At 36.8% G+C, this 21,424-nt stretch overlaps 1 protein-coding gene across 4 annotated transcripts in view; it reads left to right on the top strand.

The window, feature by feature from the left end:
• The window catches only part of LOC120085897 (protein GIGANTEA-like), a 72,642-nt gene that overhangs the window by 32,754 nt on the left and 18,464 nt on the right, over positions 1 to 21,424 (top strand). For 3 of the 4 annotated variants that reach the window (XM_039042169.1, XM_039042166.1, XM_039042168.1), the window contains exons 6-9: positions 1,025 to 1,320; positions 14,833 to 14,888; positions 19,619 to 19,859; positions 19,946 to 20,096. In XM_039042169.1, coding sequence (XP_038898097.1) covers positions 1,025 to 1,320; positions 14,833 to 14,888; positions 19,619 to 19,859; positions 19,946 to 20,096 — 744 coding nt within the window. Of the gene's footprint in view, positions 1 to 1,024; positions 1,321 to 14,832; positions 14,889 to 19,602; positions 19,860 to 19,945; positions 20,097 to 21,424 lie in introns of those variants that run through there. The other variant, XM_039042170.1, reaches the window with a different exon arrangement.

Here is a 21,424-nt window from a genome sequence, read left to right as displayed (position 1 = left end):
TCTAAGTCCTGGGTTATTGTTTAAAAAGTCGCCAAACAGAATGGTGGAACTTTATACTAATGCTAGTTAGGCTAGAGAACTAACTGATCGAAGATCTACATCTAGATATTGCTCTTATGTTTGGGGCAACTTAGTCACTTGGAGAAGGAAAAAGCAATTAGTCGTAGCTAGAAGCAATGCACATGTTGAATATCGAGCTCTAGCTTTGGGAATTTGTTAAGGGATGTGGATTCAGAAACTTGAAGAACTAAGGAAAAAACTCAAAGTTCATTCAAATACTTTGTGACAGTCAAACAACAATTAGCATAGCAAAGAATCTCATCCATCATGACAGAATGAAGCACATAGAGAGAGATCGACATTTTATATATGAGAAGGTCAACAAGAACATAGTGGAACCAAGCTAGATCGACATTTCATATCTAAGAAGGTCAATTGGAACTAAACTATGTTCCGTCTTGCCATTAAATTGCTGATATTCTCACCAAAGTTTTGCGAAAGAGAAATTTTGATGATTTTAATTCTAAGCTTAGATTGTTTTCTATATACAACCCAGCTTGAGGGGGGAGTGTAGATTTGTGTATAAAATAGTTGCCTTAGTTGTTATTTTAATTATTGTTTTAGATGTTCCTTCCTTTTATATTTGGTTCTCTTGTATAGAATTTCTCTTGTAATATATTTACCCATTATTGGGTCATTTGAAGATAAGAAAGAATACAATATTTCTCCAAAAAAAAAAAAAAAACCTCAGTTACAAATATGGCTCCAAAATGTAGCCACCCTAACCAATTAGCTAACTGATAAAAAACCAACAAAAACCTTAAAACTAATATTGGAAAGCATTCCGTGATACCTAACCGAGTTACACAACCTTTTTTTCCCCCCCAAGCTGTTAAACTACACCAACACAACGGTTACATTCACTCACTTTGCGTCTTATTGTTAGGTAGCTTTATTTTCTGCATATCTATTCTATATTTATGAATGATGTGAACATGCATTATAAATACTTTTCTTCCATCAGAACGATTATTCTGAACAATGGGCCCTTGCATGTGGGGAGATATTGCGGATCTTGACTCATTACAATCGTCCGATATACAAGATGGAACGAAAAAATGGTGAAACGGGAAGAAGCAATAATGGTGAAACAGAAAGAAGCAATAGTGGCAGCCTTGCCACGACAAGTAACAGTGATGATGGGGAATTAGTTGGAGTGCCTCAGCAACAAGAGAGGAAACCTGTACGACCTTTGTCCCCATGGATTACTGATATATTGCTTGCTGCACCATTGGGCATTAGAAGTGACTATTTCCGCTGGTAAGGCATTATTATGTTGAACCTTAGGAGCCTTTTGGAATTATATATATATATATATATATATATATGTATATAGATAGATAGATAGATATTTCTTTTTGAAATGGAGACAGATTCATTGATGCATAAACATATATACTGAAAAAAAATTTTAGAAGCTACTTCCAGAGGACAATAACGGAGAAAAACCTAAATCTAGCCCAATTATAATTTTTGCAATTACATCCTAACCCTTACAAGAAAGTAGTTTTTTTTCCTCTCATTCATGTAATGAAAAGATACGAATGTTCAAGTTACAATGAGATAGAAAAAGGAAAAATCAACTTAAAACAAATCAAAGCATTGTTGAGAAAATGAAATCAATGGGAAGAAAATAAATGTTACGGAAGCAAATCAATATCTAAATGTTTGTTAAACAAAAAGAAGAAAAATGAAAGTGAGAGTGAACTTCTTATTGAAGTAGGAAAAAATTGGTGATACACAAAATGTTGGATAAGAAATGTGATATAACAAATGTGATACTAAGATTATGATGCACAAAATACATGGTAGCTTACCCTTGAATAGGACAAAAATTAACCTAAATAAATTTATCTAACTTACAAAATTAAAAGCAATTTTAAGAGCATAAACTTACTTATCTTAACATTAAAAGCTTAAAACAAAAAATTGAAAAAATAAATTAAACTATTGAAAATAGTAGTTTAACCTAGGGGTATTTTTGTAATTTACCAGACCCCTAAGGTTTCCTCTTGTCTATTTATTTGAACATTCTCCTTGTATTCCGTATATCAAATCAATAATAAAAAATCAGTCTCTATCGTGGTTTTTTCTCCCTGATTCTAGGGTTTTCCATGTAAATCTTGAGTTCTCTTTTCCTCTCTTTTTCATCATGGTATTAGAGAATGGTGACGAAACCACAGCCATCATCGACGAGAATCAATCAAAGTCCCCTTCAGCAGCCTCCATTGGAATTGGTGGAGCCATAAATGCCGATATCACAACCACCATACAAGCAGCTGTCGAACGTTATCTTCAAGACGCGGTGCCCAACCGCGTCAAACAACAGCGGCGCGGCTCATGGCCCGAACGATCTTCAACGATGGTTCGCCCATCTCCAATAATAGATTGCGGATTTTGGAGCAGTTCTTGGCACAAACCCTCAAACAGTCCAACTAGAGTTCTTCGTCAACCTACCAAAATATTTTGAGAATCCAGTAAACCCTTTCGTTGTTTTACCTACTACAAATATTTTGACTGGATCAATGGAAAATCCTGCAAGATTCATTACTGGAGAGAAGCTGAATAGCCATAACTATTTTTCCTTGTCCCAATCAATCAGAATGGTTTTGGAAGGACACCATAAATTTAGGTACTTGATGGGAGAGATACCGAAACCTAAACCGAGAGATCCTCAAGAACGTATCTGGAAATGGGAAGATTCGCTGTTATGGTATGTTTTGATTAATAGTATGGAATCCACGATTGACAGGCCGTTACTCTATGCTACAACTGCCAAAGACATTTGGGATGCTGTGCAGAAGTTATATTCAAAACGGCAGAATGCATCTCGGCTATATACCTTACGGAAGCAGGCCCATGAGTGCAAGCTGGGGACTATGGACGTGACATCCTACTTCAGTAAATTGTCCCTACTATGGCAAGAGATGGACTTGTGTCGGGAAATAGTTTGGAATTGTGCACATGACGGAGTTCAGTATTCGAAGATTGAGGAAGCTGATCGTGTCTATGACTTCTGGCTTGGTTAAATTCGAAATTCGATGTTGTTCGGAGTCGGATATTGGGCCAACGTCCTATACCCTTTCTCATGGAGGTATGTTTAGAGATACGTCTGGAAGAGGACAGGTCAAGTGCCATGAACAATTTAGTAATCACATCGACTGATGCTGCTACCTTTGCTACAAAGTCGTCTGGGTCTGATGGCGATAAGAAACCCCCTTCGATCTGTGAGCACTGCAAAAAGTCATGGCATACAAAAGACTAGTACTGGAAGTTGCATGGGAGACCTCCAAATAGCAGACGACGTCAGTCGCATGACAAGTCAAATCCTGGATGTGCCCTTATTGAGTGACTCGATGGGTGAAAATACCCAGAATCAAACTGCAGGAGATGGTAAAAATAATTTGAGTGCTGTTGGAGTCAGTGCTATCGTGCAGTCAGGTATGGTTCACTCTTTTGGCCTTATTAGCATTAATGGTAAAAAACCTTGGATTGTTGATTTAGGAGCTACAGATCATATTACTGGTTCATCTGATCAATTTATTTCATATTGTTCGAGCGCTGGAGATTAACGGATTAGAATTGCAAATGGGTCTTTTGCCCCTGTTGCAGGAAAAAGGCAATCTCTCTCTGTTTGAGGGTTTGGTATTACGTGATGTGCTGCATGTTCCTAAGATATCGTATAATTTGTTATCTGTCAGTAAAATTACAAGAGATCTGAGATGTCAGGCTGTTTTCTCACCCGACTTTGTTTTGTTTCAGGATCTGAACTCGGGGACGACGATTGGCACTGTCCGACACAATAGGGGGCTTTATTTCCTGACTGATGATATTTCCTTTTGGGAATGTTATAGAACCAATTTTATTTCTTTAAATTTTTCTACTTCTGAGAATGATTTTATGTTATGGTATTTTCGTCTTGGACATCCCAATTTTCAATACATGAAATATCTGTTTCCTCATTTGTTTCGTAATATTAATATATCTTCTTTGATTGTGATGTATGTATTCAAGCCAAACAGAGTTGAGTCTCTTTTCATTCCCAGCCTTAAAAAACATCAAACCCTTCATCCTTGTCCACAGTGATGTCTGGTATCCTTCACCAATCACCACCTCTATAGGTAAACGCTGGTTTGCCACCTTTATTGACGACCAAACTCGACTTACTTGAGAACGTCTACGAGGAGTTCAATTTTTTTGCCTTCTCTCTCTTTCTTTCTCTACTTTCTTTAATAAATAAAATCTTGACTTTGATATGCCTTGTCCTACAACGTTGTACTAGATTGAAAGCATTAGCAGCCTTATTATTGCAAAACCTGCGTGCAGGTTTTTCTTGTTCAAATCCAAAACTACCAAGCAATTTATGAAACCATATTGCTTGATTTGCAATTGATGCAACGTAAATATATCCAGCCTCAAAAGTAGGTTCAGCCATAACTTCTTGTTCTCTAGAAGTTCGAGGAGAAAAGACATAATTGAAAATACTTTTAAATTTATCAATGCAACCTGTCCAATCAATAAGTATCAATTCAAGCTTTCTTGTGGAAAAGGTAGATTGTGCACCTTCCATTCTTGAAAACCATGTTAGAGGAATGCAAAAATTTCAAAGCTTTGTTGTTGTCATGTTCAAAGCATTGATGCCACCTTTTGCTTTTGCGATCTCAACTCCTTGAGGGTCATAAATGACACAAACTTGATCTTTAAAAATCACAGAAAAATTATTATCCAACAATTGAGCAATACTAAGCAAGTTTTGAGACAACTTTGGAACATATAAAGCATTGGATATTTTATGTTCACCTTGCTTAGTATGCATGACAACAATACCTTTACCTTCAGCTAGTACTGTTGCGCCATGTCCAAGAACCACCTTAGACTATATAGATCTGTCAATCTGGCTAAAAGTAATATATCTTTAGCCATATGTGAAGTGCATCCACGGTCAATAAGCCATGAGTTTGACACTTTGTCATCAATATGAGATGCCATAAAAAAAAAAATGTTTCTTCAATATCATCTATGCAATTTGCATGTTATTGAGAATTTTGAAATTGGTTTTGTTTACTAAAACAAAACTTCTCTCTATGACCATCCTTGTTGCAATAATCACAATGGTGCCTTGTTTGTTTTTTAACCAACAATTCTTTTCAGAATGGTTAATTTTTTCTTAAAAAATAACATGGAGGAAATTTATCTTGACGCTCCTCCTTTTTTCATGCTCCCTTGATTTTTAGTTGTTTGTCTATAATTTTTTGGGATATCCGTGAGTGTCCAGGCTAGCTTCTGTGCACCTTTATCTGCAACAAGTTTCTTGTCTTCAAACTTTGCATGAAATGCACCTTAACTTGCTTCTCATTATATATGCCTTTGTTCATGGGCTCATAATTTGCTAATTAATTTAGCTATAGAGAGAGTTGTTAGGTCAGAAGACTCTTCTATGGCTGAGATTTTTGACTCAAATTTATTAGGAACACTAACCATTATTTTTTCTTCGACTCTTTGATCTGGAAATTTTCACTAGCTAGTCTTATCTGGTTTACAGTATTTGAATCCTTCATTTTTAACATCTCAAACTCTCTCTCGAGAGTCAGCAATTTGATTGCTTTCACTTTTGCACTTCCTTCAAATTTCTCCTGCAATTTATCCCAAGCTTCTTTTGCCATTTTACAATCAATAATCTTTGCAAATGTAGGATCTTTTGAAAGTAGTGGTTTTGCCTTAAGGGCATTTTAATCGGTTGTTATTCTCTGCTATTTTTAGTGTGTGCCTTAGTTATTTATTTGGCTCTGTTGTACCCTGTATAGATGTGAAAAATTAATAAGAACTCCTATATCGTGGTTTTTTCTCCCTGGCCTAGGGTTTTTCATGTAAACTGTGCATTTTCCCTTTTTCCCTTTTCTATTTCAATATGGTATTAGAGCAAGTTGAAGAAACCCTAGCCGTCATTGGTGAAAACCCACTGCAAGGCTCTCAGCCTATATCGACAGACGGAGTCAGCGAGTCAGTCGCTGGAACGAATGGAGCCGCTGTCGAGGACATCCACGTCTCTGCTGTACAGGCGGTACTCAGATTTATGGGGTTGATTACTCAGAAACCTTTTCTCCAGTGGCAAAACTGAATACAATTTGTGTGCTCCTCTCAGTGGCAGTTAACAAAGACTAGTCTCTCCATCAACTTGATGTAAAGAACGCATTCTTAATGGTGAGTTAGAAGAAGAGGTTTATATAGGCCCTCCTCTTGGATTCGAAGCTCAATTGATCATCGGGTCTGTAAACTTAAAAAATCCTTATATGGATTAAAGCAATCTCCAAGGGCGTGGTTTGATAGGTTCACCACCTTCGTTAAGTCCCAAGGATTCATTCAGGGGCATTCTGATCATATCTTATTTACAAAAAAGGTCAGCATCTGGGAAGGTGGCAGCTTTAATTGTGTATGTTGATGACATCATTCTATCGGGGGCGATAAGGTTGAGATTGTCAGATTAAAACAGAAAATGATAGATGAGTTTGAGATTAAAGACCTAGGATGCCTGAGATATTTCCTTGGAATGGAAGTGGCGAGATTGAAAGAGGGAATATCTGTGTCATAGCGAAAATATACTCTGGATCTGTTGAAGGGAATCGGGATGACTGGATGTAAGCCTATTGATACACCTGTTGAGGTCAATGCTAAGTTGGGAGATTCTGTCGACAAAGTTCCTGTTAATAAAGAGAGATATCAGCGTCTAGTGGGAAAATTCTTGTCTCATACTAGACCTGATATTTTCTATGCCGTTAGTGTGGTTAGTCAGTTTATGCAGGCTCCTTGTGAGGAACATATGGAGGCGGTCACTCGAATACTGAGGTATTTAAAGTCCATCCCAGGAAAAGGGCCTACAGAAAACATGAATGGGAGGTGCATTGAGGCTAGGACTAGCAAAAATCCCCACGATACTTGCCCTGATCGGGATGGGAAATCCCCGATTGGACTGGGGACGGGGTGGTGACGGAGAGCATATCCCTGCCCCGATTATAATATATATATATAACAGTATTATGAAATAAAATTAAAAAGAATATAAAAAAAATTAAAAACAGTATATATAAACTACTGTTTTAATTCTTTTAATTTTTTTAATTTCATTTTGTAATATTGTTTTGTGTATATATATAAAATATAAAGTTACTGTTTTTATTTTTTTTTAATTCTTTTAAATTTTTTTGTAAAGATAAATTAACTTAACTTTTTATTAAATTTAAAAAATAAAGAATGTTAAAATATTTTTTTACTATAAATAAATAAATAAAACAATAATAATACTAACTTATTACCTAAAAAGTGTATCATTTCAATAGAAATACAAAAATGTTAAACCTCGTAGGTTTGATAAAGAATCAAACTGCTTTATTCATTCACCAAAGATATGAAATATATAACTGTACAAAGCATAGAAAGAAAAATATCACAAAAGAAAATATCACAAAATATATACAAGAATGGAAAATCCTAATTATAGAATTATAACACTCCCCTCAAGTTGGAGCATATATGTTAATCATGCCCAACTGTTAAATAGATAATCTGTACGTCTCCATCCAATGCTTTCGTAAAGAATTCTCCATAATTGTTCTCCAATCTTCACATATCCTGTAGATACAAACCCTTGTTGAATTTTCTCACGTACAAAATGGCAATCAACTTCATATTGTTTAGTCCTTTCATGAAATATTGGATTAGACGCAATATGAAGTGCTGCTTGATTATCACACCACAACTTTGTTTGGTGTGGTGATTTCAAATCCCAACTCAACAAGAAGTTCATATATCCAAATCAATTCACACACAGATTGTGTCATTGCTCTATATTCTGATTCTGCACTTGAACGTGATACCACATTTTGCTTCTTACTCTTCCAAGAAGTCAAATTACCACCAACAAAAACACAATACCTTGAGGTTGATCTTCTCTCTCTTTTAAGATCCTGCCCAATCGGCGTCTGAGAAACATTCAATATTAGTATGATCATAATCCTTATATGATAAACCACGGCTGGGAGCAGCCTTCAAATAACAAAGAATCTATTCCAATGCAGTCTAATGATCAACTGTAGGCATGACATGTACTGACTCACATACTCACTGAATAGGCTATGTCGCATGGAGTCAATGTAAGGTAATTAAGTTTTCCCACTAACCTCCTATATCTTTCAGGATCTTTTAGCAATCTCCATCTTTTGTGAGCTGTAAGTTTGGGCATCATTGGGGTACTACATGGCTTAGCCCCTAGCTTTCCTGTTTCAGTCAAAGAGTCAAGTACATATTTTCTCTGTGATAATAGAATTCCTTTCTTGCTTCTTATTACCTCAATTCCTAAGAAGTATTTCAACATGCCCAAATCTTTTGTATGGAATTGACTATGAAGAAAGGTCTTTAGAGACCGGATACCTAAAACATCATCACCAGTAATCACAATATCATCCACATATAAGACTAACAAGATGACACCACCCAGATCTCTTAAAAAAGACTGAATGATTTGACTTGCTCTTCAGCATTCCAAAGCTTTTAATCACCTGACTAAATTTACCAAACAAGCTCATGGGCTCTGCTTTAATCCATACAAGGATTTACGAAGGCGACACACCGTTCCATTCTCTCCTGAGCAACAAACCCTGGTGGTTGCTCCATATACACCTCTTCTTGAAACATCACCATGAAGAAATCCATTTTTGATATCAAGTTGATGTAAAGGCCAATGATTGATTGAAGCTAAGAAATAAACAACCTCACAGATGCCATTTTTGCTACAGGAGAAAAAGAATCAGCATAGTCAACGCCATAAGTTTTGTGGTAGCCTTTTGCTACGAGGCGGCTTTTAACCGAGCAACAAAACCATCAGGATTGACTTTAACTGCAAACGGCCATTTGCAACCGATAGCCTTCTTTCCTGCAGGGAGAGAACTAAATCCCAAGTACAATTATCATCTAAGGCAGTCATCTCCTCCACCATTGTAGCACACCAACCAGGATGAGACAAACCTCACGAACAGTTTTCGGGATGATGCAGACTCTAAGGATGCAATGAATGAACATGTGGAAGGTGACAAATGGTTATATGAAAAACAAAAGAGGAAATAGGATGAGCACAAGTACGTTTACCTTTACGAAGAGCAATAGGTAGATCATCACCCGTTTCTGGATCAATGACGAAGAAGACTCTGGTACAGGGCATGGAACTGGAGGAGGTTGTCGTCGAGTATAGACCTTAACGATCGGCAGGAAGAGATGAATCAGGAAGATAGAGGTAGCCATAGGAAAAGATGAACCAGAAAGAGGATTGGAAGGAGAAATAACTGTGTAGACAAGGAAATCATCCTCTAATTCCTTATGTTCCCCCTGACTCTTATTCGAAGAGAAAGACGGTGATGAAAAAAATGGGGTATGTTAAAAAAACGTGATATCAGGAGAGACGAAATATTTATTTAGACTAGGACAATAACACCGATACCCTTTTGACACGGAATAACCAAGGAAAATACATCTTAAGGAATTTGGATCCACCTTGGTATGCTCAGGCCGAACATCCTGAACAAGGCAGGTACAACCAAATATTTTTGTGGAATGGGAAACAAATGTTGCTTGGGGCATAAAGTACGAAAAGGTATCTCACCCTTAAGAATGGAAGAGGCATGCGATTTATTAAGAAACAAGCTATGGAAACAGCATCAGCCCAAAAGGATTTTGGAACATGCATCTGAAACATCAAAGCTCTGGCTGTCTCAAGGAGATAACGATTCTTTCGTTCTGCAACTCCATTTTGAGATGGAGTATCGACACAGGAAGATTGATGAAGAATGCCATGGGCATCTAAATAAGACTTGAGTGTATGAGAGAAATATTCCTTAGCATTATCACTCCGTAGGATTTTAAGAGCACCATTAAACTGAGTTTGAATTTCAGCATGGAAGTTACGAAAATGAGAAAGTAACTCAGAACGAATTTTCATTAAATATAACCACGTAACACGAGAATAGTCATCGACAAATGTAACAAAATACCTAAACTCTCCTTTGGACTCAATAGGACATGGACCCCAAACATTAGAATGGACTAATTCAAAAGGAGCACTAGCTCGTTTATTGACTCGAGGATACAAACTCAAACGATGAAATTTAGCAAACTGACATGACTCACAATCTAAAGAAGAAAAATGTTGAAGTTGTGGACGAAGACTCTTCAACACAGAGATAGACGGATGACCCAAACGACAATGCTCTTCAAAGGGAGACGACACGCTAGAGCATGTTATGGCCGTAGGTGTTTGTGGTTCAAAGATGTAAAGACCTCTAACTTCCCGCCCTTTACCAATAGTCTGTTTCGTCGTAAGATCCTGAAATAAGCAATAACCAGGAACAAAGGAGACACAACAATGAAGATCACGAGTGAGTTTACTGACCGAAATCAAATTAAATGAGAAATTTGGTAAATTTAAAACTGATGAGAAAGAAATTGATTCAGTGAGATGGATGGTTTCTAATCCTAAAACAGGAGTGGAGGTTCCATCACCTATAGTGACATTAGGTGAAGAGGTAGATGTACAAAGGGTAGAGAATAAACTGGGGTTAGCTGACATATGGTCTGTAGCGTCAGAGTCTAATGACCCATTTTGACGTGGAGGAAAGAAGGCGTTTAGAAATGTTACCTGTCTCTGCGATGGTCGTAATGGGAGTAGAAGATGATGCCCTCAATGAGTTTTGATACTGCTGAAATTTAGCAAACTCCCCTGCAGAAATCGTAATTGACTTGTCAAGATTATCAGGAGTAGAGGCGACATGTGCAGAGGGTGATGTCATCCTCTGACCCTTATTCAGCAATATTCTGCATTCACGTTTCGTATGGCCAGGTTTATGACAATAATAGCATACAACACCTCTTGGATTTGATCTCCATGAATAGTAGTTGGATCCATTCAACTTGTGTTCAGATATTTTTGACACCATAGGAACAATCTCAGACATTACTGGTTTCTTATCAGCCATTACCTCAAAAAGTAGACACCGGTTAGCAAAGAATCAAACCCTAATTTACCGAAGAGATGTCTACACAAGCAATGAGTATATCTATATATCCCAAACAAACACACCACCAAGAAGAGCCAACAATACTGAGGAAACCTTACTGAAGACGGACGAAAAAATGGTGGTGCACACGCGGACGAATAGCAGGCTGGAACAAGCGGCGCGTGAGCTTCACGCGCCGGTCAGATGGCAACTGGACTTTGGGGGTTTTGTAGATCGGCGACTAGGCTTTTCTTTGGAATGGACGATGTCGAAAAAAAAACCCTTTTTTTTTTCCAGTGGCGGTGGACGGCGATTAACGACGGCGAACGAACCGAAGACGGCAACTGTGAGTAAACTCACCTCTCCACAAAACCCTAAACGTATCACAAATGGGTTCTAAATTCTCAAACCCTAAGGTTCACAAAAACCCTAAGTTTATTTAGAGAGCTCTGATACCATGTTAAACTCTTAGGTTTGAGAAAGAATCAGAATGCTTTATTCATTCACCAAAGATATGAATATATACAAGTGTATATAGAAAGGAAAATATCACAAAATATTTATAAGAATGGAAAATCCTAATTATAGAATTATAACAAAAAAAATTATTGATTTTAAATAAAAAAATTAAAAAGAAAAACTAATGGGCGGGGAATTTTTCCCCGCGGGGACCCGATCCCTAAACGGGGATTCCCCGACTCCTCAAAACGGGGAATGGGGCGGGGATGGGGAGTACATCCCCGGCCCCACCCCGTTGCCAACCCTAATTGAGGCATACACTGGCTCAGATTGGACAAGATCCGTTATAGACAGAAAGTCAACGTCAAGGTATTGTACCTTTGTGTGGGGTAATCTTGTTACTTGGTGGAGTAAGAAATAAGTCATTGTTGCTAGAAGCAGCGCTGAAGCGGAATATAGGGCTATGAGTCTGGGCATACGCGAGGAGATATAGTTGAAGAAAGTCTTGTCTAACCTTCACTAAAAGTGTGATGCTCCAATGAAACTCTACTGTGAGAACAAGGTAGCTTAAGTATAGCTAACAACCCGGTGCAACACGACGGGACTAAGCATGTGGAGATAGACAGACACTTCATTAAGGAAAAGCTGGATAATGGCAGTATTTGTATTCCCTACGTTCCTTCAAGTCAACAAGTTGCTGACATTCTCACCAAAGGGTTACTAAGGCAGAGCTTCGACACCTGTGTTAGCAAGTTGGGTCTCATTGATATTTATGCCCCAACTTGAGGGGAGTATTGAAAGTAGTGGTTTTGCCCTAAGGACGTTTTAGTCGGTTATTATTCTCTGCTATTTTTAGTGTGTGCCTTAGTCATTTATTTGGCTCTGTTGTACTCTGTATAGATATGAAAAATTAATAAGAACTCGTATATCGTGGTTTTTTCTTCCTGGCCTAGGATTTTCCACGTAAACTGTGCATTTTCCCTTTCTTCCCTTTTCTATTTCAATAGGATCAAATAAAGTGGCATGATTCACAGATAAAGCCTTGGGCTTCTTTAATTTCTCCTATTCATGTAATCTGATTTGATTCAATGTTGGATTTTCTCCTAATGGTTGAGGATCAACATTAGTTGAAACAGATTCCCAAAGGCCAAGTGATTTTAACAACCCAAATTTGGTAGTTTTCACCATTAAAATATGGAGGAGAGGAAACACTAAAATTGGAAGACATTTTTCAAAATACAAAAAATGGAAAAAAAAAAAATTCACTCTCAAACAAAACCACAAGCCTTTAAATCTAAGGCTCTGATACCATTGTTGAAAAAATCAAAGCAGCTTCGATGCCATTGTTGGAAAATAAAATCGATGAAAAAAAATAAATGTTACGAAAGCAAATCAATATCTCAATCTTTGTTAAACAAAGAGAAGAAAAATGAAAATGAAAGTGAAATTCGAACTTCTTATTGAAGTAGGAAAAAATTGATGACGTACAAAATTAGTGATACACAAAATGTTGTATAAGAAATGTGATACATAAAATACATACATAGTAGCTCACCCTATAGGAAAAGAATGAACCTAAATAAATTTATCGAACTTACATAACTTAAAATTAAAAACTTAAAACAAAAAACTGAAAAGATAAATCAAACAATAAAGTAAACAACTTCAGGCATTATGTGAAAAAGAATAAACTCATTACTCAATAAAAGTCTCTCAAGTTGAATGAGTTAAATTTGAAAAATGAATAGAAAAGTGATCTGGTAGAAGACATCAAAAGGATACAGAAGCCTATTTTCTTGCAAAGTTATGGCATCAGAGAGAGAACATATGGATCTTCTTGCTTATCGGTCCGATAGGCATCAACAAATTTGGAATTCTATGTTGAAGAGATTGGCACAAAAGTAAGAGATAAACATTTGGAAGAACGGAGCTTTTATTAAGGAAGTACAAAAGATGGAGATTTTTGAGAGGACTCTCTCACTTTCTTTTGCTTACTCACTCACTTAATCACTTTCTCTTGCTTTTCTTTCTTCCTCTAACTTCCTCTAGCTTCTTTTAGCCTGTCTTGCAAATGGGAACACAACTCCTATTTTAGATATGAGATCCTTGGGCCCAAGTAAAAAGATTTTCCCTTTGAATTCTAAAATATTCTAAATATTTCTATGAAATTATCCTTATCTAAAGGAATTCCCTAGGATTTCTTGGAGTCTAAAGAAATGCTAGGATTTTTCTAGAGCATTTCTTTTGAGATACTTATTTACAATCTTCAAGATAAATCTAAAGATGTCTTATATTTACATTAAAGTTATTTATGTAGTTACTTCAACAAGCTTCTAGATAGTTAGTGTTTCCTTCTACTTTAATCTTTTGTTCTCATTTTCAGCAAGATTGATGCGAGGGCTTAAACATTGGAATTTCTCTATGTAATTTGTTAAATCACCAATAAACCTTGAAGCCGAAGGTGATAGGTTATGCTAATTTGAATTATGTCAATACTTTCATACTCCCTTCACTTGTGGACTTTTCTGACAAGTGAAAATCAATGGACTTCTTGCTTTGCTACCATGTTACATGACCAATCAACCCAAAAGCTTACATGATTAGCAAGACAACAATTTCCTTGCCAATATTGTTGGATGGTGATTCAACATGATTAGCAGCACAACAATTTCCTTTGCAACATTGTTGGTTAGTCAGTTAGTGGTTTTATGTCGGTGGATGTAGGAGAGAAGCTAAAAAGTATGGTTTAACCATACATCCAAGGATTTAGTAGATGGCAACCAGCCACAGTATGACGACCACACTGAAAAATTTTCCTAGGTGGTTGTCCTTTTTGCAAGAAAGGTGAAAATACAAAGTTATATCTTCCTTAATTATACGTATATTAGAAATTTCTGGAATTTTATTCTGCCTTCAATGACAAATCTTGGCCCCTCGTACGTATTTCAAAAATCTGTATTCAATCGTGTTGGGTCACTCATTGGAGAAAGAAAAATGCTCTGGCTCTTACCCTCAGTCTCCTTGACTAGAAAGGAACAACAATGGAATCTTCAACAACAAATAGAAGTCTCTTGATGGTTTTCTAGACTCCCATGTTTTTTGGCTTTGCTTAGTGTAAGTTGTCTCTTTTTTTAACAATTATGGTATTGATTCTCTTACGAAGTTGGAAGAGCTTTCCAAAATCCCCTTTCAGCATGGTGCTTGACTTTCTTTTCTACTTTTATGTCATCTATGAAATTGTTTCTTGTTGTGAAACATTTTTACACATAAACAGGTGCAGTGGTGTAATGGGTAAATACGCTGCTGGAGAACTCAGGCCACCTACATCAGGTTTGTGAACATTTTACTTAAATGTCAAACTATGAAGTGGTATTTCACTTGATATAACAGATTTGCAACTTATCAAATGGTACGGAATGAACAAGGAATGGGCAAAGGGCTATATAAACCAGTGTCCCTTTGCTGTTTGACATATAAAACAGTGCTTAACAAAGTTGTGGACATCCTTCTAATTTGTGGCCAAAAGCACCAAGTAGAGACCAAGTCAAAAGTCTTATATGCAATTTGACGTATAAACCAAGATCTTGAACTCAATTCTTGGAGAATTTTTTACTTTATTGCTGAATAATACCTCATTACAGCCTACGACTCCTATTGAAAGGTTATGTTAGTTGTATATATGTTAATTAGCTGTAAAATAATTATTGATTTTATTTTATGATTCTTTCCTTTTATGAATCAAGTCTTTCTTCTATATGAGAAGGTTATATATCTTACATTAGAAATTGGAGTACAAATATTTGTTCCATTTGATTCAAGAGTCTACAATCCAGTTGTTGATATTTAACCAAACCAAACTTAAAAATAGAAACAACTCAAGTAATAACACATGGTACATGATAAATACTAAAACATAAGAAAACCAGATCGATAGAACATTAATAAATGTTCAAAACAGAGCCTATGAATAACAACTAAACCATATATTACATCAGGTTGCCTTTTCCAATAAGGATGGTTTCAAGTCAGCATTTATTGTGGTCATTTGGAATTAATTGGCTTCTAGTCTTCTTTTTTTCCTTTGGTTTGTGAAGCTTTCACTGTATCTCTAATTTTGCTGACTGGAATTTTGCCAAGTTTGCTTTTTGCTTTTTGGGAGAGTATCTAGTTGCTTTTTGCTTATTTTGCTAATTGGAATTTTGCAAGGTTTCAGATATAAGTGGAGAATGTGGATGTATGATTGTGTCAGGAATGTGAATTATTTGATTCGTATCGATGGTTCTCCAAAGGGGTCCACAAAGGCTTTTAGAGGTTTGAGATAGGGGGATCCTTTATCTCTTTCTTGTTTCTTTTGGCCATGGGTGTTTTAAGTTGTATTATCTACAGGGGGTGGATCGAAGCATTCTTGAGCCTTTTAAGTTTGGATCCAAGGGAGTGGCTTTGTCTCATCTGCAGTTTACTAATGATACGATATTCTTTTGTTTTGGCAAAGAGGAGTCTTTCCTATCCTAAATCACATGCTCGAGTTCTTTAAGGCAATGGTGGGGCTCTTTTCCTTCTTCCTACCTTGGTCTCCCTCATGGAGGCAATTTGAGAGCTATCTCTCTCTTGGAGGCAATTCGAGAGCTATCTCTTTTTAGGATGACCCCATTTTGAAGATAAGGAAGAGGTTAGTCTCGTGGGAGAAAAGTTTTTCTTCAAAGTTTGGTAGACTTACGCTGATCAAATTGGTGTTGAGTGGAATTCCTAATCTATTACCTTTCTCTTTTTCGTCCACTTGTGTAGCATTGAGAAGCTCATGAGTCATGAGAGACTTCCTTTAGGAAGGGGTGGAGGAAGGGAAAGGATCTCATCTGGTTAGTTGGGAAGTTGTGGGTAAAGTTGTGAATCAAGGGATTAGAGCTTGAAAATTTAAGGTTACAAAACAGAGCTCTATTTGCTATTTGGCGTTTTTCCATTGAGCTTAAATTCTTGTTGCACAGGATTATTGTAAGTAAACACAGTCCCATTCCTTTGAATGGGGTGGCGAAGGGCGTTAAAAGGCACGCTTTGAAATCGTTAAAAATATATTTATTTTTGGCTTCCTTCCTTTTCCTTTTTTTTTTTTTTGTATTGTGGGGGAAGGTTTTTTTTAAATTTTTTTTTGATAAGAAACAATTTCATTGATAAATGAAATATCCAAAGACAGAATACCTCAAGAGGAGATATATGAAGAATCAAAGGGAAACCCCAAGCAAAAGAAAAGGAACCATAACCAAGTGGAAAAGGGATGGCAAAAGGGTGCGATAAACAGAGAGATGTAAGATGGATTGACAATATATGATGCCCTAAATACAAGGGTAAAACCAAACCAAGCAACAATCCAAGGAAACATCAAACCGGGGCATCCCATAAACAAAAGAAAAGGCAACCATAAGCATCCACCATCGATAGCAACAGACCAACAGACCAAAAAGATCAAAAGAGACCGAAAAAAAACAACCAGAATGATGAAGGGTGGGCGTAGATCTCGCGATAGATCGAGCCGAAAGTGAACCTCTCTGAGAAAAGAAGTAGCTTTTTTCTCATAGGAGCTCGAGCATTCCAAGTTTTTTATTTCTCTAATGCATTTCTTTTGTTCAACCATCTCTTAGCGGGAATAGCCATAATACAGAGTCCGTTGTCTTTGAACTGTAGCGCTAATGCATTTAGTTGAGGTCCTAGATTGAAAAACTCATCTGTCGGAGGAGAATAAAAATTATACCATTGTGCTTCAACAGGTTTATAAAAGGAAGAACGATAAGGAGAATCAGGTGGAGTTGGGATGAAGCTTGAGAGGTAGTTTTTGGTATCGGCCTCAGATTGTAAAGCCACAATGGCGGTAGAATGTTTAACACCAGGGCGAAAATTAGTCTTAAGATGATTGTTGGATGGAGGGATAGCAATGTGTTTTGAGGTTTAACAGGTGAACAAGAGGATGGGGAAGTGAGTGCTGGTCTATGTAGGAAGAAGGTGGTGGTTGCATGTATAGCTATAAGGGAGTGGTTGTGTGTGAAGAAGCGGATGTGGGATGTTTCTTGTGAGAAAGGGTGGAAGGGACCAATGGGACATTTGGAGCCGATTGAGAGAGAAGGTGAGATGAACTGTTGGGTAAAACCGAGGAAGAGTGATGGGATGAAACATCATCAGAGAGAGGGTGGATAATTAGCTAAAGAAGAATATTGATTGGTGGCTTTCTTAGGTGAAGGGACAACTGATTGGATGTGTTGGAAAGCAATGACTGTGGCAGAAGAGAGTGTCTTTTTGGATAGACAGATAGGTGGATGGGACGGGGGTCTTTGATTGTCTTGTACAAAAATCAGATGGGTGGGTAGTGTCAGTGTCCTTATTTATCAAAAACACACTATTATTCAGCGGTAAACTTGAGCTTTCAGCACAATTAGCAAATTCCGGCCAAGACCCTTCAGTCAAAGAAATCAACCGAGTATGAACAATTTAATCTAGTTTTTGAAAAACGCCATAGACCTTTTCTTCAAAAATTGGTTGGTTTTGATACTGACTCTTATGATGAGGAAGTAAACAATCACCACTTTCAATATTACCAAAAGATTCAAGGAAAATGACCCTTACAATTTCATGAACAAGGCAAAACCTACAATTCCTTCCCGAGCAGCAAATAAATATCACAAAATGTGGTTGGGTTTGATTCTGAAACATCAAAGGAAGAAAGTTGGTTGGCAAGGTTTTTCTTGGTTTCCATATGAAAATCATGAGCTTTACACCGATTCAAGAATGTCAAAGAATGGGTTCAAGAATTGTTTCAAGATCAAACGGGCATTCAACCAAATGTTCAAGAACATGTTTTCCTTCAAGAACTTCAAGACAACCCACATCGAGGTCAAAATCGAGTGGCCATGCTGCAAGAACATCAAGATAGGGATAAGAATCTTAATGCTTGAGGACGTTATTTGACTATGCTCCCAATGGAACCAATTTTGACCATTGTTGCCCGTCTCAATGTGAGAGACCCTTTTCTAACCACTTGAGAAGAAGGATTCTACAGAAGTTGCAAAATCCCAATTTTCACAAGATCATAGTGCATCTTGCTATTATCCGAGCCTATGGGGGATGGAAAGAAGTTGAGAGGAATTTTGGAGGATATAACTTCTGTTTGCTTTCTGCTATTGATTCACTAAGGAAGGAATGTTTCTTTGCTTAAAATATATTGGCCTAGTCAACGGGTACTTGAACACCTACAATGCTTGGAGTCTTGATGGACTTGATAAAAATTTTATGTCTTGGACTATTTTCATAATATTTTTGTTCACGATATAGGAGGTTGGTTTGGCCATACTCCGTTGTACAAGTTTGTTTTATTTCTTAATTGTTTCATTTTTTTCCTTTCTTTTCAAAACTTGAGGACAAGTTTTCTTTTTGGAGGGGTTAAATGATGTAAGTTAGGGGTTTGTAAAACTCTTAGGTTTGAGAAAGAATCAGAATACTCTATTCATACACCAAAGATATGAATATATACAAGTGTACAAAGCATAGAAAAGGAAAATATCACAAAATATTTACAAGAATGGAAAACCCTAACTATAGAATTATAACAGGGTTAAATTGGGTAATTAGGTAATAGGTTTAGGTTTATTCTCCTTTTACCTCTCACTTGTATTAAAAGTCTATAAATTGGAGTCTTGCCCCCATGTATGCACAATTAAGGAATAAGATTTTTTCCTCTTCAAGATTTATAGTATACATCAAAAGCATTTGTTTCTAAAAGTTAATAGAAAAAAACTGCATATTTTCATACTCTTTTAGATTTGTTTTTCTTGTTTAACCTTTTCGTTTTGTATCCCTGTGTATCTTTAATTGTAAAAATAATGAAAAATGTTCTCTCTCGTAAAGAAACAGTTACTTCTCTGATTTCTTTCTTGGTTAAATGAATAAGCATTATGTCTTGAAGTAAAAATACATCATATCATATTTTTTAGTAGTATTTTAATGTTGCTTACTAGAAGATGTATATCAATTTTATCCTTAGAACAAGGATATTACCGAGCAGGTTTTCTTGTCTATAGCTTCTTCTCGTGGATCTGGAAAGCACCCTCAGCTTATGCCATCAACTCCAAGGTGGGCCGTTGCAAATGGTGCTGGAGTCATACTGAGTGTTTGTGATGAAGAGGTTGCGCGATATGAGACTGCAACTCTAACAGCAGCTGCTGTTCCTGCACTTCTTCTTCCTCCCCCCACAACAGCTTTGGATGAACATTTAGTTGCTGGGCTACCAGCTCTTGAGCCGTATGCACGCTTATTTCATAGGTTAGCTTATCTAAACCTTCAAAGAAAAAGAAATGTCAAATCCTTTATTTTGGTTCTTGTCATTCAAGTTTTCCTCCCCAGCACAGATATTATGCCATTGCTACTCCCAGTGCCACCCAAAGGCTTCTTCTTGGACTCTTAGAAGCACCTCCATCTTGGGCTCCAGATGCTCTTGATGCAGTTGTACAGCTTGTAGAACTCCTTCGAGCTGCTGAAGAGTATGCAACTGGCATTAGGGTAAGTTGGATACTGTACTGTGCAGTAGGGCATGTGGGTTAAGCCATTCATGAATTTTTATTTAAATTTATGGTACTGTTTAATCTTTTCACCATAGTTTGACTATATATTTCTAATATTAATTCATATCAGTAGCATGATCAGATATAGCAGTAATGTGTCTAGATGTTTTTGGGGTTCTATTTATTTCATTATTTGTTTTGAAAGTTGTTGAATTTCTTTTTATGTTTTTGTGTGAACTGTGATTAGGTGTTTATGTTTAGCATTTATGTCATATCTTCTATCTGTTATAATACAAGTTTATATATTTATATATAGACGTCCTTTATTGTAATTGTACATACCGAGTCTAGGGTTTCTATGTTTCCTATATATGTAGATAATTTATATATTTATATATAGACGTCCTTTATTGTAATTGTACATACCTAGTCTAGGGTTTCTATGTTTCCTATATATGTAGATAATTTATTCCAAAATACTGATTACATGGTATAAGAGCTTGTTGAACTTCAACATCTGGGCTGAATGGTAATAACAAAGCAAGTTCGGCAGTTATCCTCTTAAGTCTCATAAAGTAGCTGGTAACAGATTTTGCTTTTTATTCGGCACGAAAGAATTGCATACAAACTTTGAACACTCTGTGGACTTGCTCTTTACTCGAGTATAGAAATTCTTAAAATTCTAAGAGTTCCTTCATAGAAGTATAGTGATCGATCAAACCGATTACCTCACTCTCAATGGATTTTTTTATATGAAGATAAAGTCGGGCGTCATCACGAAACCAATCATTCTTCTTCTTTGCATCGTCTGGTAGATCGTCAATCATATGGTCATCCATATCAGTACTTCGTAAATAAAACAGAATTGTCCGACGCAAATCATAGTAATTAGATCCATTTAACTTGTGTTCTTTAATCTTTGAGGCTAAGGGAATCACATTAGATACCACCAAATTCTTCATCACATCTATATTGAATTCACACACTGATCGTAGATCTCACAAATGGAATAAGAACCAAGAAACAGAATTACAAACTAGGGTAAAATCACACCAACTGATCAAAACAGCCACAAATTTCGACAAAACAGCCACAAACTGATTAAAAACAGCCACAAACCCTAGAAACAAAGGTGTATTCTTCAAATATCTTCAAACCCGAATGGATTTCGATGGAACCAACTGCACAGACTAATCGGAAAATAGGACCCGAGACGAACCCAAAAGACTGAACACGAAACGGAGCTCCCACGTTCTCCCACATGTCCAAGGCGTTCGGCGGCACGTGAACCTTACGTGCGGTGTTTTCTGGTGAACGGCGAATGCA

Source organism: Benincasa hispida, chromosome 9 (genome assembly GCF_009727055.1).
Source record: "Benincasa hispida cultivar B227 chromosome 9, ASM972705v1, whole genome shotgun sequence".
In the NCBI taxonomy this organism is placed as follows: Eukaryota; Viridiplantae; Streptophyta; class Magnoliopsida; order Cucurbitales; family Cucurbitaceae; genus Benincasa; species Benincasa hispida.
The sequence above is the reverse complement of the archived record's forward strand: the minus strand, read 5'-3'. Positions and strand labels throughout refer to the sequence as shown.